This window comes from Dermacentor variabilis, chromosome 7 (assembly GCF_050947875.1).
Source record: "Dermacentor variabilis isolate Ectoservices chromosome 7, ASM5094787v1, whole genome shotgun sequence".
NCBI lineage: Eukaryota > Metazoa > Arthropoda > Arachnida > Ixodida > Ixodidae > Dermacentor > Dermacentor variabilis.
In genome coordinates, this window is record NC_134574.1 from 160,199,749 (window position 1) to 160,216,808 (window position 17,060).

At 40.9% G+C, this 17,060-nt stretch overlaps 3 protein-coding genes across 3 annotated transcripts; 1 reads left to right on the forward strand and 2 right to left on the reverse strand.

The window, feature by feature from the left end:
- Positions 1-339: 339 nt before the first annotated feature.
- Positions 340-4,745, reverse strand: LOC142588310 (uncharacterized). The gene is made up of 7 exons (XM_075699910.1): positions 4,632-4,745; positions 4,505-4,541; positions 4,357-4,441; positions 4,113-4,268; positions 3,834-4,030; positions 3,535-3,764; positions 340-714 (listed from the first exon to the last, which is right to left on the reverse strand). Exons 1-7 carry the CDS (start codon positions 4,691-4,693, stop codon positions 669-671), a joined length of 813 nt encoding a protein of 270 aa, XP_075556025.1. The 5' UTR covers positions 4,694-4,745; the 3' UTR covers positions 340-668.
- Positions 4,746-4,763: 18 nt separating this feature from the next.
- On the forward strand, positions 4,764-6,538 carry LOC142588313 (uncharacterized). The gene is made up of 2 exons (XM_075699915.1): positions 4,764-5,069; positions 5,143-6,538. Exons 1-2 carry the CDS (start codon positions 4,861-4,863, stop codon positions 5,477-5,479), a joined length of 546 nt encoding a protein of 181 aa, XP_075556030.1. The 5' UTR covers positions 4,764-4,860; the 3' UTR covers positions 5,480-6,538.
- A 306-nt stretch (positions 6,539-6,844) lies between these two features.
- On the reverse strand, positions 6,845-16,740 carry LOC142588311 (uncharacterized). The gene is made up of 8 exons (XM_075699911.1): positions 16,440-16,740; positions 15,835-15,916; positions 14,854-14,991; positions 12,409-12,543; positions 10,961-11,072; positions 9,939-10,021; positions 8,862-8,953; positions 6,845-8,510 (listed from the first exon to the last, which is right to left on the reverse strand). Exons 2-8 carry the CDS (start codon positions 15,908-15,910, stop codon positions 8,433-8,435), a joined length of 714 nt encoding a protein of 237 aa, XP_075556026.1. The 5' UTR covers positions 15,911-15,916; positions 16,440-16,740; the 3' UTR covers positions 6,845-8,432.
- Positions 16,741-17,060: the final 320 nt, after the last annotated feature.

Below are 17,060 nucleotides of genomic sequence, written 5' to 3' on the forward strand. Positions count from 1 at the left end.
ACTTTGACCTTTATTTTATTTTGTAATAATCAACCTATTACCGGGAACTTAACTTTAAAAATGGGTGTTTTCAAAGTACACTTTATCAGTTTGAGCTAATTAAGTATTTCATTGGAGTCCCCCACTATGGCATGCCTCCTAAACCTGTTGTTTTCTTTTCTTTAAGTATTGTGTGTATACTGTTATTGTTGAAGACTCGCTTTATGTGGGAACCTCAGAATAGTAACTACTTCAGCAATTTTGTGCATGGGTTACACAGAAGTGAAAAATAAGAGAGACAGGACACCACAAAATATCGACAGGACAATGCATTGTTCTGTCCATCTTTTCACTGCCCCATCTTAACAGTGTTCGCTTTTGTGCTTCTGTAGGCACCCCGCATTAGGGAACGCCATAACTTAGAAGACACTTGTGTATGTATTTTGCCAGGACATTACTTCTGACCTCATGATCAGTATTTTAATTTATAGTACTGCCTGGTAGGCTCACAGTACATTTTGATGTGAAGTGTTAGATTCTGTAGAGTTGCCCACCTGTTTAGATGCTGGTTTGTCTTCTGTGATGTAAATGAGGTGAAATTTTTGAAAGATATTCAGTTTTGCTTTTTATTTTGAAACTCTTGCAGAACTGCGCAACCCTTGTCTGCTTAATGAATGTTTTGTGACTCTTCATGCCATCCACTTGGACATCTTGTCAAGAACTGTTGCAACACCCCTGAAAAAAGAGGAGTAAAAGACCATGGCACTTACTGTATTATATGCAAAGATCTTAGAAAGGCTCGTACTTAACAAGTACAGTTGCAAACATAAGACTGAATATGTAATCAATAACATAAGTTTTGTGGACTCAAGAACAATGAAAAAGCAAAACTTTGTTAACAGCTTGTACCTGCAAGCTGTAAAGGCGAAGATGTATCAACAGGCCTGCGCACATTATATTCACCTCCTTTCACAGCCTGCACTCCTACTGCATGAGGTAACTTTAAGCTGTTGCTCCACAGATTTTCATTTTGTTTTAATGCGATTAGCATTCTTAAGGCATGAACATTTCAGGGTCTGACTGCCTGTCTAGCTATCTATATGCGTCTGACCATTTGCCTGCAAACTTGAGTCACTTGGGTCCATGGTCTAATAATGGGTACCACATCTAGCTGCTTTGCTGAGAGAACAGGGTTCAAAACCAACTGTTGAACCAACTTGGGTCACTGAGTGCCGCTTTTTAATGAACTTCTTTGACACTGACTTGAGTCACTGAGTACTTGGCACTTTTTACGGGGTCCGTATAGTTCAACGAGCATCTTTGATGCCTACCTTGAGCACCCTTTAATGCTGCTTTAATGTGCTGCCCTTTAACGAACCTCTGTGTGCCAACTTGGGTGACTGGGTGTGCCACTACATACGTGCCTCTCCAATGAAAAAGATCATTTGAAATTCCTCCTGTGCACGGGAAAGTAGACCCGTGTTAAGCATGGAATTCACAGCGGCACTGCTACATGGGGCAGTGTGTACAGTGTGAAGTGCGAGATAGAAGCCCAGCTGCCTACACGTTTCAGCATTGGCAATACTGTGTGTAGCTACATTGCCTCAATGCTAATCGCATTCATCGTAAGATGGGTTCTGCCATAATTTTTTTGTTTTCTGAAAATTTCTTGAGCAATGGGCTACATTGTTTGTTCTCATGAGTACCACTGAATGATTGTTTTGTAGGATTGGATTAGAAATTAAACTCAAATGGAATGGCATTTGCAGAAAAGTAGAATGCAAGTACTAGTATATGCTCATTTCAGCTAGGACAGCTGATCAATGTGTTTACTGATATATTTAATGATGAGTCATTCAATTGGTCCACTTGTCATAATGTCCCAAAATCACACTGGAGAACTTCAGATTAATTCAAAATGCAAAATTCTTTTATCAGCCAAATAATTTTCAGTGCAAGAAAATTTTAATTCTATTTCATTTGAAGTGTGGGCTGCTTTATATATATATATATATATATATATATATATATATATATATGCTCGTGATACGGTGCCTTTAAAGCTGTGTATGTGTTGTCCATGCGTTACTGTACTCTGACGAAGGCTGGTCCACCAGCCGAAAACGTTAAGTAAGAAAAAGAAGTCTCCCAAAAAGTTCGTCGTCTCTTTCCTGCGTATTTTACGTCGGGTCCAGCGTGCTGAACTTTGAAGAAAACCCCTATATATATATATATATATATATATATATATATATATATATATATATATATATATATATATATATATAGCATTTATATTTTGAATGTTGCAAACAAATACTGTTGAAATGTACCCAACACCCATATTATAAAGAAATACAAGGCACTAAAAGGCCTGGAACCTTTCTCTGTAACAATTTTTTGGCCTTCATTAGATCACTTGAATCAGCAGCCCTGCTATTGCAGCGATAGCCACTCAGTGGCATGGAAAGAATATAATGAGAAGAAAAGCATTCTCGCCAAATACAGCGTCCGTGTTAAATCCTTTATATCGTGGAATATATGTACTCAAGAGACTAGCTTTTATTTTGTCATAATGAACCAGCTGGCGAACGTGACTGGGGGTGTCGCAAAGAAGGCATGTTTTTCATGTCTGTAAGAGTGTCTTCAGCAAGTTGGGCTGCAGCTCTTAAAATTGGTTAACACTGTATGTTGCTCCCCTTTCATCCTGGTAATGCTGTTTCTCACATCTGGATGAATCACTTTGACAGGATTGCTACTTTGTTCTCAACACTTTTTCTTTTTTGTGTTGTGTGGTACTCATTTGTTTGTGCAACTAGGCAGGAATCACAATGGATGGAATATGAGCACTCTTTGTTTTGCCACTTAGGCCCACATCATGATGTGACATTGTGGGCTTGAGCGACTTTTGAGGCATTCCCGAGATAATTTTTTTTAGCTGCGTCGTGGAACGTGCTGCGGCATGGTGCATCAGAAAGTGTTTTCAAAAGTATGCACCCTAACATGCATTCTGTGAGCAACTGCAAAATAAGTTGTGTGTGTTTTATTTATTTTTATGCAATCACTCTGGATTTGCATCTCTGTGGCCTGTCGCAAAGATTGCTCCTGTTACAGACTTTTTTTTTATGCATGAATACAAAAGACGTTAATAGATTGTATCTCAGGTTTTATGTCAACAATGAAAATATGTTACATGAGTATTAGTACTAGTGATATTATTTTGTATTTTATTGTTTTGTTTTCAATGATAAAATGCAAATAGTAAATCATCAGTGTCGTGGGTACCTGACCAAATGTTGACTGTAGATTTGTATTAAATGTTGTTCCAATTAGTTACCATGGTGGTTGTGCTTTTATCTCACTGTATGTGCATGCTGAGTTTTGCTGTCACTTAAATGTTTTGTAATTGTGTTCCGTGGGGGGGGGGGGAGGGGGCATGAAACATTCAAATTTTTAGGAAGGCAGCTTTGCATTGTTGTCTGTTTTACATAATGTAGCCAGTGATCCACTCGTGAGTTATACACAACAATGCAGCTTTGTACTATGTGAAATCACCTTCTTAGGCTTTGAAACAATCCAGTGCTTGCTGTTGGATCATTGTTCTGGCCAAACTGAATGGCCTTTGGCCCACTCTCTCTCAGGGATACGCTGTCGTCGAGGAAGATAATAGCACTGTTGCCATTTTGGGTATCTGAGGTATTTGCATATTGCTGAAGTGCTCGATAGATCATGTCAGGTATGTAGTATTGCTTCACAGCAAGTTTGTGCCTGGAATCTTTGGGCGTCTGAAAGGGAAAAAAAAAAATGTGTGTTAATTACACTCTGCCCAGACATGAAAAGTGTCACAGGTTTACCACATAACGCAGGCAGTCCTGCACTGAAAGTGGCAGTGCGCGCTCCAGGTCACGGCTGTATCCTCTGTGTACCACAGCGCGTGACGCCGAGCAATTCCTGTGGCGGTACACTGCAGGAAGCCTGATCTTGCGTTTCTCTTTATGCGATGGCCACTTTTGCTTCACTGGCGGCAAGGAAGTCCCACTAGTTGAGCTACCTGTGAAAATAAATGAATTCGAGGCGAAGAGCAATTCACCACCAATGAAAAGAATGAAAAATATATGAGTAGTGAAATTTACAGCCTTCGTCAGTGTTGCGATCACGGATGCAGTCTGCCGAGTGCGGGGCGACACTATTTCTCTGGACACGCAGATGAAATTCATGATGGTACAATTCGTACTTTGCACCGTCTTTTTCAAGGACCATTTGACCACTCATCTTCCATTCACGAGGTTCTGCGCAGAACACGTTAAGGGCTTACGCGCACTAAGCGGCGGCGGAAACACATGCAAAATGTAGTGCTTAATTTATAGAAAAGGATACCAATGTCGGCGATGTACTCTCCATTGGAAAGCTTCCGAGGATAGTCTCCCTTAGTTACGGCCTCTACTACTGTCGTAATAATTCCCTGTGGAACGAAAAAAGAACTGTCAGTAAATGAGCAGGTGAGACAGGCGACTGAAAAGACTACCTCTTCGTGGTTTAGCACGTTGATGCTACCGGGAGGCCTGTATCAGCAGTAAAAAATAATTTCTGGTTAGGGTCAGGCACCTTAGCCAGTGCTAGGGTGACAATGTCCTTCGCACATTGCATCTCACCATTCAAGTATGAACTTGTACACGAACTTCCCATGCCAACATAGTTTGTACCGAGGGGCCATGTTTCGCTTGATCTGCGTCGTCTGCTTGTTTGACTAGCCAACTGCAGTAGTGGCGCCGCAGTATCGTAGTATAGCCATTCAGAAGCCAACCGCAACCGATAGGAATGCATATGAAGCCAGCAAAGCGCTGACTGCAAGTTGGCTGTCTAGCGCAAAACATCGGCACTATGTCCCGTTTTTTGAAACACAGTAAAGTGTTCGACGACTCTAAGGGCCGTTTCTTTCTCGTTTTGTTAGCAGAGGAGAATGACGCAAGGCTGTCTAAGCTTAACTTATCCATAACAGATGGCAACAGCATTTGGAAAGCATCGACAAGCTTCGAGGAGTCGTGCGGATCGCTTAACTCCCGTCGCGAAGAAAACGTTAAGCATTTAATGTAAGTGTGCAAACAAAAGAAGAAAATGTTTGTAGCGGATAACCGTTAGTATTGTACACGCTAATCTTTGCAGAAGGCGTATCGGCAACTGCAGACTCGAAACTTGTGATGACACGGATGAACTGTCAGTTACACTCCTTCCTCCTGGGAAAACCTACGAGCTCGAGTTCAAGAAGGCTACTAGTGCGAGTGCGGCGCTAGAACGTCTTGACCTGCTAGTGGCCGTCGCCGATGCCGGCGATCTCAAGACTCTTGTGGACTCTGTCGATAATGACACCATGGTTGCGGTCGCGTCAGCTAAGAGGAGCAAGTCTCGCAAGGAATCTGCACCCGTGGAGAAGGAAGGCATGAGCCTACTAAACCCCAGAAGTAGAAAAATCCCGACGAGCAGGGGTATTGATTTCGACTGACTGATGCAGGCATACGAATTGCCTCAACTAAGTAGACCTTTAGGGTGGCTCCTTTAAGCTAGCTTTCTTGGCCCCGTGTCAGTCGTCAATCCTTTATCTGTCAGATCTATGTGCACGTCACCTCCGGCTTCAGCGCAAGATCAAGTTAGCCTTGCTTAAACCGCATGCACCCTAAGAGAATGCCACTCGCTTGCGCGTGTGAGTTATTGAGCCAGTGAGACAAGCTGCATATGTTTTTTGTTTAGAGCTGGGAGGACATGTTTGGCTGGTTGGTGCTTACTTAAGGACATAGTGCAGTGGCAAAGACGCAGCCGTGTAAAAAAATAAAACACACACATCACAGGCAGCTACTAACTACTACTTCATTCGAGAGGCAGCAAGATCACATTGTATATGTTTCCCAATGCAGACATGCCACAGCCACATCAGGAAGGGTGCATAGCACATTTGTGAAAAACTCGAAAAATCGGTTTTTAAGAAGCTGCGCTCCACATTATGCAACACACAGTGGAAGTCTGTTTAAAAATGCATTACTTTTTTCTTTAACATGAGATGCTTCCTAATGTTGCTGTGGTCTTCTATCTTTGCTTGCACCCGGTATCCTCACATGAAATTTACATTGGCAAGGGCAGGATTTGCAGTGTGCAGAAAGATGTGCAGCCAAGTCCATCAGGTTATTAGCATGCTCCCTCATTCGTGTAATTAATGCAGTAATGAGTTTGCCCTATAAGCCACTTCACTAGTGTACTGCACAGAAGCTACAGTGTGCATCACTTGGCACCTTATCTTTGAAACTCTTTTGTGATGCGAGGACAATGTTTATCACTCTTTTGGGAACAGAGAACATGACAGCCACTCTGTACCTGTTTGCACCATTATTATTATTTTTTATTATTATTTTTTTTTAAATTTTGGCTCATCATCTGCATATAGAACTTGAATCACTGTCTCTGGCTGCTCTGATCTTACTGTGCACATTTCCTGATGTGGCAGTAGTATGTGCACAAATGTATATCAGCATTTCACTGCCTGTCGAATAAAGTAGTTTATAGTGCCTGAGATTCGTGTATGCGTGTTTTTCTACATAGTTATGTATTAGCACTGGCATCAATTATGCCCCGAAGCTGTTGTGAAGCTCGTCATGGCTTCCTCAATCCAGTATGGAGCATTTCTGAGGCCCGTTGTCTGGATTGTACATGGCAAGAGCCAAGTTCTGTCCAAGTACTCCACCTCATGCAAATTGGGAAAGCAGTGGCAAGCTTGACAAAACTTGCCAAGTCGTGTAGCACTGGTGTGTGCAAGGCTTTCCATTGGGTGTGACAGAGTCTGGGACTCTGCTCTTAAATATTTGTTTGTCTGCACTGCAGCAAGACTACACTTGTTAATCAACACACTACAGCAAAGTACAGATATTTTCTTTATTTTTTTACTTTTTCTGTTGAGGTTTACAAACATGAGTGCAAAACATATTTAAGCAAAGTAAAAAGAGTTACTTTACAAAATGCCAGCATGAAATCACAGAATGAAAAAAGTGATATCATACAAGCTTGATAGGTATGAAAGAGGGTTTTGCTCATTGGAGGTCATTATCAACAATTTTTCTATTTTAATGTAATTTCTTCAACTATCTGGACTATACTTAGTCCAATTGAATGTTCACTTTCATAAAAACAATTTGCAGTGACTCTAATTTGTGGTACTGTACTATTATTAGTGCTTTAGTCTTGTGGCACTTTTATTTCTTTCTGTAATGAGTGAGTGCAGTTTATTTTTCCTGGTAGTCCGCATGTGCCGATACCTGCCATGATGGCCGCACTTCAATGGGATCAAAATGCAAAAAAGCCTTTTTACCGTGCATTGTGTGCACATTACAGAACCCCAGGCGGTCAAAACTACTTCGGAGTCCCCTACTATGACGTGTTTCGTAATCGTATCATCGTTTTGGCATGCAAAACCCCAGAATTTAGATAGTGTCAATAATGCAAAAGTTGAAGCTAGGTGTTTGACTGTCACTGCACGAGGTGCTGTGCACTTTTTACGACAAAAACTTGCTAGACAAAGGACAAGCTCTGTTCAGCAAGCCTTTCTGTAATTGGAAGTCTTTCTCCGTAAAGAAAAGCATGTTGACCGCGCCTGATCTGTTGCAGTGGCTATGGTATTCTGCAGCCGAGCATGAGGGCTTGGCTCACGATTGTAATTAGTGCATTACAATAAAATCAAAATTCAAAAATGCTTATCTGCTTAAATTTAGGTGCACTTAAAGGAAAACCAGGTGGAATTGCCATGGTGGTTCAACGGCAGGCTATGGCATTCTGCTGCTGAGCACGTTATGTAGCAGGTTCAGTTCTTAGCCGCAGTGGCTACATAGTTATCATACCATACATGGCTACCATATTCCTCCACTATCGCAACAAGCACGCAATGCAAAAGCACAAATGCGACATGGTTTTATGTACGTTAAAAAAAATCCCAGGTTAAAATTTATTTTCAGCCCCTCACTACGACAACTCTCATAGCCCTCGGGACATCAAATTCCACGATTGAGCAGAATAAAACTTATGCGGTCAAAATTAATTTGGAGACCTCCATTGTCCATCACAGTTCACAGCGCAGCTTCAATATGTTCCACCACAATTATTACTATTCAGCCCTGGCATGACAGTTTGGATCATTTATCAGCAACAATAATAGCACACTATGCGTGACATTGTTATACACGTCAAACATGTGCATTTATCTCTCTAAACAATCGTTGGTTGCCTTGCATATAGATGAGAGCACGAAGAAGCACAAATTGGAAGACAGAATGTCTGCATTCTCAGCTGGTAGAATGATTTCAAGTGATACAGCTTTAGTGAAAGAGGTTAGCCAGCAGTTTAGCTGTAGTGGTAGCCTGCCTCAAATAAGTGCAGTGGTACGCAAGAACAACTTGGCACAGTGTGTGTACGTGGGCTTAAGCTGGAAAAGCAGGCTGAGGTGTAGTAGGTTGTTCTCCGGTATAGTTGGGTGTCTGCTCCTTAGGGAACTGCACCTGCAAGAAGAAGGTTTATTTGACCCTCTAATTTTTTGTTGCTAATGATGATAATGATCAAGTCAACAAACAGAAGCAGATCACGAAAGCAATTATTCGGTATAAAGTGGCAGCAGCTGATCAAATGAACTGTCCAACTTGAAGAAATGGGCTAGTTACGATGCCAAGGCGACACTATGCAAGCAGTACAGGCAAACGAGGACAAAACGACAAGACACACGGCAAGCTCATTGCGTGCCTCATGTCTTTTTCATCCTCATTTTGTTGCATACCCTATATCATGCAATCAAAAAATAAAGTGACAAATACAGCAGTGACTTGTATTTTAGCTTATGACTGGTAAGGTCTTACCGTTTGGTCTATGTAGAGTGGCACCTGGTATTGCGCACCGGTTGCAATTGTGGAGGGGTATGGCATGCTAACTGCCAGCTGTTCCTGTGAACCTGCAAGTAAAACTTTGTCAACCCTGTTATTGTCATGCACTGTTGCAGGACTATTATGTCATGCATCATTGCTTTTTCAGCCTCTGTTGTAGTGCTGTGTGTGAGCTCTTTCTCTCTCTCTGTCTTCTTTTTTCTGTCTTTTTGCTGTTGCGTTTATGTGCAGAACATCAGTGACAAAGAGATGCCCACCAGGAATGGTAATTGAGTGTATGTGTAGCTCCCCTCAAAGATGGAGCTGGAGAGGACTCTGGAGGCTCCATTGCTAATTGTTGCTGAGAAAAGAAGTAGACAGCTCCACACATGTGTTGATATGCATGCTTTAACAAGCACAACTAATATGCCTAATTGGTTCACATTACAGAAAAGGTTACATGATGTGTGCAAACACTTGTTCAGGATATCTTACACCTTTTCTTCTTGAGTTGTCAATGTACCAATTCATGCCCGGTCATGCAACACTAGAGTGTAACACTGATGAATGGGCTTCTCCTAAACATGGAAATAGCGAAGTTGCAGTGTACCACTAGGGCAGTGCATGTTACCTTGACTTTGACAGTACCAATAATCAGGGTAGTACTGTGACAATGTCATGTCAATATCATCTATATCTATATCTACATTGTTCAGAGTATGGAAAAGTTCCTGCACTTCTGTCTTAGTTTCTGAGCATGCCCTGTAAAATCACATGAGTTCCGGTACAAGATGTACTCCTAAGACCCAAGCAAAGTTCCGGGACATAATCGCTCTTAAAGTTGATTCTTATTATTACCAATAGGTATGTTATCAACACAAATAACACACTTTTGTTTAAATGCAATGGTTAGATGTGGAAGGCAACTTCTCCATGCTTACACCCATAATGGAAGATATAGGATGAAAGTTTCTTTTTGCTGTCCCATGTCTACTGTTTTCTACATGAAGGTTCGCACACAGTTATGAAGAGAAGATAACAGGGAATTCTTTTCATGAAGTGTAGATGTCTTACAGGGCTTGGTTGGTGGGCTGTAGATTTCGCCGGCAGTATATTCTTGCTGACTCACCATGTGATTGCAAGAGAAACACATCACTCTGAAATGTACATAAGCATTGCTTGAGGTTATGCTCCTGCCTCGCAGGCAGAAAGAATTATGCCCAGAACATTGAATAAGAATCACCTACGCTGATATTTTCTTGACATTATTTTATAGTGACTGTTTAGAAACAAAATTGATGTGGCGCATGTCAAAAAACGCATGTGGTATAACTTAATGTGTAGTCTTACACCATATCATCTCAGTACATGTGTTGCTTTGGAACATCAGACACAATCCTCCTGTGTGGTCGTCAATCATTCAATCGATCAATCACTCGAGTAAATTGAACATGGGTCATTGTTATTGCTGAGTTTGGGTGTGTTGAGCCTTACTGTGAATATCCAATTGCTTTGGGTCTTGCATATGTTGAGTGGCACACTGTAAGAACCATTAAAAGTGTGCTGCCTCTCTCCACCCAATTTGTTTGAGGAGTGGCTGTGGGTTGAAATTTAGTTGGTGAATCCGAAGCCCATTAATTCATTCCACCACATGTGTGGTTTAATGAGGCATGACTGGCATTTTTGACCGTTGAATACTTTATTATAATGTCTACTGAACACCAATTCGTGTAAAGAAATGTACACTCATGTAACTATCAAGCGAACAAAGATGATGCAAAAAACAATCAACAGGACAGGCATTCTTAATTCTCAAACAACTTGCCCTTATACCTACTGAAGAGCAAGAGAAGAAATTAGTCTGGACACCCTAGCAGAAACTTCATGAAAATTAGCTTTGTTTCAGTATTTTTATTTTTATTTAAATAAACATTTTTGGCTCTCTTGTTTGATTCTGGCATGAGGGTTCTTGTTGGCATTGTGGAGTATATACCGCTGTTTTATTGAAGAAATAGTGGCATTTAATTTAAACATCCAAGGCGTCGGAAAAACAGTGCATCAGAAAAAGCCTGATGTACCTGCTACGAGATACTTACTTTGCCAGCAGGTAGAAGAGGGACACCTTGAGGGCAATGATGCCAAGTCCCTTAAGTATGACAACGAGCAGGTTGGGTTGTTCCTGTGGGAACTCCATAAACCGCTCGGTGTCTGCATAAAGATATGCACACATGAATACTTGTTACTATCATTATCACATGCTTAGATTATGCAGCCTCCTCAGATGCTGTAGGACATGATGCAGGTACAATCCTACTATGCACGAACAGTCATATAAGAAGCCATGAAACACTGACACCAAGGACAACATACGGGAAATTACTTGTGCTTGATAAATGAAACAAAGAAACAAAAAATAATGGGAAATGAAAGTGGATGAAAAAACAACTTGCTGCAGGTCAGGAACGATCCCTAAACCTTTGCATTACGCATGCGATGCTCTACCGTAGTGCGAAGGTTGTGGGATCGTTCCCCACCTGTGGCAAGTTGTTTTTTCATCCAATTTCATTTCCATTAATTTATCGTTTCTTTATTTCATTTATTAGGCACAAGTAATTTCCCCTATGTTGTCCTTGGTGTCAGTGTTTGTTGGCTTATGATATGGCTAATCTAAATCGGGCCCCTCAGTTAACGCCCTTTCTTGTGCACAAACAGGTGTGACTGCAGGGCCAGAATATTGTAACACTTCTATTCCAATTCTTCTCCTCAATGATCTCAACGGTGCTGTGCCTTTGTTACCGCTAGGATCAGCCGGTCATGAATGGTGGATGAAAAAGAAATAAAATCGAGCTAATTAAGGAATCATTATGTTATACTGACCCAGCTGTAACTTTACAACACATTCCTTGTAAATTCACCTCCAGTTAATAGTGCAGCGTTGCCACAAGGAGAAGTCACTCAGAATAGATGTTCCCTCTCCTCTTTAGGAATGGACTTTTGCCATAGAAGGACATCTCACAATGTCCTGTGTTCTTTTGTTTCTTGCACCAGTTGCATAGATTATACCACATATTTCCAATAGGCTTCACAGTTGTCAGCAAGAATTTCATGTGCACTGGTACATGCTAATATGATACTTGTGAATTGCCTGGCTGCTTGGACCACAGCAGCTCAACCACCCAACCTTGTAGATTTGTCAATAAGGAACTTACTAGTAATAATAGCACAGTGAGCAAATGTTATGTTGTCAATTAATATACTGGCTACCTGTATTTCTTGGTATTGTAAACATTAGGAAAACTAGCTCTTGAAACATACATATGTACATCTGTATGCAAAAGTAAGACGCCTTCTTTCACTTCTTGGAGTGCGTTTGTGTCTTGCATGATGGGACTGTCGTTCTTTGCCGCTTATACTCTATTTCACCTTCTGAATACCACCGTAAGAAATGAGCGATGGAAACTATTATAGCTTGGGCAGCACGAGTGTAAAACAAAAGGTGACGGCCCATTATTTTTGAAAGGTGGTAGAATATCTGCATGCGTACCATCTTGCATCTGTGTTGGCTCGCACCAATCCTTGACCTGTTTGTATCCTGGCATGCAGGTGCACCGTTGGGCGCTGCACATGAGGTGGGAGCTGCACTCGTTGTCGTGTGTGCAGTTCTCACCAAGGAGCATGACTGTTGATTGATCCAAAGGTGGAACAGAGGAAACATGTAAATATGGAAAATGGAAAGATCAATTCCACGTGGACACTATAAAATTGCATGACTTCTCATTTCGACACACATCTTACGTGCATGTCGCATGCGTTTCTCTCATGCGAGCTACACTGAACATTAAGGCGTGAAAAGCCTTTTCAATTTGGGACCAAACTGTGAAACTGTTTAGGGTGCCCATTAGGATGCGAAATTTTGATAAATAACTTGACAAACATATTACGATTTTTTTTCTACAAGTTTACTAAAGAACGAAAGTATAGCAATAGGGTGGTAGTTAGATGTTAGACACTTATCTCCCTTCTTGAAAATTGGGATTATTTAGGCCTTTTTCAAAGAGCTTGGATACATTCCTGTCTGAAAGAGAAGGTTCACTATGTGACAGAATATTTCGATATTAAGTACGCTATCATCTTTATGAGAGATGAGCTGAAGTTACCAAGACCAGGCCCTGTGTTTTTTAGACTGGAAATGACTGTGACTATGTCGTCAGGTGTCGCGGGACGAAGGAAAAAGCTAAAAACTGTTTAATACTTTCCATTGTTTTTTTACATCTTTACCGGCACACGTAATTTCATTTTCATAATACCTAGTTTTAGCCTGTTTGGGTAATTTTCCTAATAAGTTAGAATATTTGTTATACGTTTCGTGAAGGGCAGTGTTAAACAGCAGTTTATTTTTTTCTGTAAAAGTTATCTTTCTTTGCGTAAACTACTTAGCGAACTACTGGATAACAATGGGCTTCGAGGAGCTGAAAACGTTTTTTTTTACAATTCATTACTACTGCGGAATCTGCAATAGCATTGGAAATTATTTTTGAAAATGTGTTATAGGCAGTTTCAGGGTTATCACATGCCCTTACTGGGGACCAGTCTGAAGTGGTAATTAATTCAATAAATACTGATGAATTAAACTTATTTCAGGTGAACTTTGTATCGATAGTGCCAGCAGTAAAAGATAAATGCATGAATGTTGGGCAATGATCGGTTATTGAAGCTTCATCAACATCACAGTCAGGGTTATAAGAAGATTAGATAATATGTGATCAATAAGAGTGCCCTGTTTATTTATGGGACAACGAGTTGGAAAAGTAATTAGGTTGTCATATACAAACCCATTGGGCAGCTAACATAATCATTAAGTAGTGAGTTTGATGTATCTAAAAGGTTAGTATTAATATCTCCCATGATAATGACATTTTTCTGCTTGAATGTTAATTTATACAGCAAATCACATTGGGCTAGGCAAAACGCGCTTCCAGATTATGAATGTAAACGATAGATGCAACCAGCTATTAGGTTTTTCTTATCTTGTGAAACAAATGTATCTTGAAATTTGACCCAATCAGATTCACAGTTTGCCATGTTGAGTGTCAAGTCAGATTGTCTCTGGAAACGCAAATCGGAGGATACAAAAATAGCAGCACCACCATAATTACTGTTATCGCCATGGCAGTATTCAGAACAGTATGAAGGAAAGCTATACAAGTTATTGTGAGATGTGCAGAGCCAGGTTTCACTGGCATAAATAACAGATAAATTATGATGGGTAGATGATAAAGATTTCTGATGCCAACCGTGTTCTTTTGCAGGCTTTGCACATTGAAATGGATTAGTGAACGGCAGGGTGATGAAAAATAAGCATCAAGTTATTCAGGTAAAAAGTACGAAGCCATTGGACACAACTTAAAGATTGAAGATCGGAAGGCTTATGTAAGGTTAGGTAATAATAGATAGATCAGAATCAGAAGCGATATGCGAAATACCCAACTGTCAGGAGATTTCCGCACCTTGATCTGACAATTTTCCGCCCAGATGTGCACCCTTATCCCTTCTTCAAGGCAAGCGCCTTGGAGGACAAACGCTTATTGTCTGGCGATATATACTCATTGACGAATATCGCCTAGGTGTTCTCTCTTAAAAACTCTATACTTCCGCTATTCAGTCGGGCCCATCGCGCCTTCCTCTTGAATTGTGTAATTATGTAATATATGTTGAACCGCACTCTAACAAAGTTCGATCCGACGCGAAAATGCATCCATTATATCCGATATTCGTTATAAGCGAATTCGTAGCACGTTGGTATTAAGAATACTTTCACATTTACTCCATTATATCCCACAATTCGTTATATCCGCGTGCAATGTTTATCAATAACCCGTATTACATTGACATTTTCTAGAGAATATGTAGCAAGACAATTGAGCAGCAGACGAATAATCAATACGCATGCATCTTATTCACCGCATGCGTACAAATCAAGGGAACTTACGTGGGATGCAGCTGTTGTTTTTCCAGCTGTAGTAGTGGCCACCTATGCAAAAGCAGCTTGAATATATGCATTGGCTTTTTGGTAGAAGTGCCTGGCATTGCGCTGTTGTGTTGCAGGCCGTTCCAATGAGGCGCTTTTCTGATACAAGAAAAAAAAATAAGTTAATGACTGGTAAAAAAAAAAGCTTTAACATGAACTGTGCATGGACATCGCATGCGCAGGGCCAGCACTCAGTCATTATTAACAAAAAAATAACAGATAAAAACGACATACGCATGCATGTAACCACCACATTTTAACTCGATATAGTGACTCGTAGTTCAAATGCAGTCTGTTAAGGACTTATTTTTCTTTATTCACAAGCGACTTAGCAAGTAACAAGCGGTTTACTAAGTGGCACTTCCAAATGCAAAATAAATATGCATGAAGTATTATACATTTATTTTGCAACTGGAAATATCTAATGTCTGTCACTCGAGTTGGTCATCTTCTCAGCTAAAAAGAAAAAAAAAATCTATCGCTAATCTTACATCATACACAATTGCGTAAGTCTGTCTCAAAATTTTTAGTGGACTTTTTGCGAGTGGCTGAAGCTCTTGAAGAATTTGTGCCTGTAGCACATGAAGCCGCTCCGAAAGCGTATATAGGCAGAACCTCGATTTACTTGTATTCTATACCGGAGTGCCAACTAGCTGTTGTACACAAAACCAACGCTGTCCGAAGACAGCATATATCGCGAGGGAGTGGCCTTTGAACCTTTGTCTCCTGGGTTATAGCAATGAACGACAAGGCGTACTACCTACTATGGGTATTCACTGAAAGCTCTATATGCGAAGATCTATATGCCACTCTTTATCACCAAAGCTCTAGATCGTCAGCGTCAGCTGCAGCTGACGATCTATTGTGGTGATTCGGACACCCTCGCTTCCGCGTAAATGCATTCCTAAGCTTTGAGAATGAAGGCTTCGAGGAAATACTCACGAATAATAGCGGAGTCTACAGTTGTGCCCAGGCATATCAATTCCAAGACAGCAGTTCCAAGGAGCAACCAAGGCATTTTTATCTATAAAAGAAGAGAAAAATAATATGAAGCAGCAGCATGAAGGAGTTTAGCGCGTTCCACTGGTGCCTAATTCCTGAGAAGCTTCACATGTTCATGTTTGATTTTGGCTATCTCCGATATATGTGTTTAGTAACAAACGATAGCCTCAGAAATGAGCGCACACAGCAGTTGTCTGAAACTCCGGCTTTTTCACATTATCACCCTTTACGTGGTGAAGCCAACTTACTCGTCCAGCTTGTAAGTGGGTTTCACCGCATGAAATGAAGCACTGCAGTGAAGCCACCCAAGCCATCTCCACGAGAATTGTTTGTGAAGGCAAGTTGCTTTCATTTTACGCATAACAAGTCGAAAGGATTCCAGCAAACCGTTCCGGCTTTCAAAAAATCTGATATATATATGGCTAGCAGTCTACAACATGAAACACACGTACCTGTGCACACTCAATTTAAGAAGTGCATGACTGCGTACGGCTTATAAGTATTTTCATATAAATGGCAATCTGCATAACACCCAAAACATTTACCTTGGCGCGTCAATACGGCGTGCGCCCCTGTCGCATTTTATCATGTCATTTGATGCCTGCCAGTACACCCATTCTGTCCAAGTGGTCGGGATGCGCTCTGGAAGAAAAATCAATACGGGCTCTCCACTGAATGTGTGTGTGTGTGCGCGCGTGCCCAGAGTCTGCGCCACGTGCGTAAAATAAGGTTATGAAGTGATGGGCCAGTGAAATAAAGACGACGTATTCAATCACATATAATGACGCACCATTACACGAATTTATTTTTGTTTAAGAACGAAGCAACGCACTGCCACATGTTTTCACCGTTTCCTAGTTGTTTGTAGAACATAGCTCATTGGTGTATTATGTGCGGCTCAGTTTAAATTAAGTACAAGCAAAGTAGAAGTGCGTTCGTCGCATATGGATTTTAAGGATGGCGCAATTTTCGATAAGGAATAGTTAATCCGTACGGTACAAGACCGTTTTTAGCCCTACCAAAGTATTAGTTTCTTTTGACAACAGAAGATACGTCTAATTGTTCTGATGTGTTCGAATGCGCAAAATACCTTTATGTGCAAAACGGTAAACCCTAGAACACATAAGCCCGCTATGATAGTTGCAGCCTATTACAGGTATTCTGTG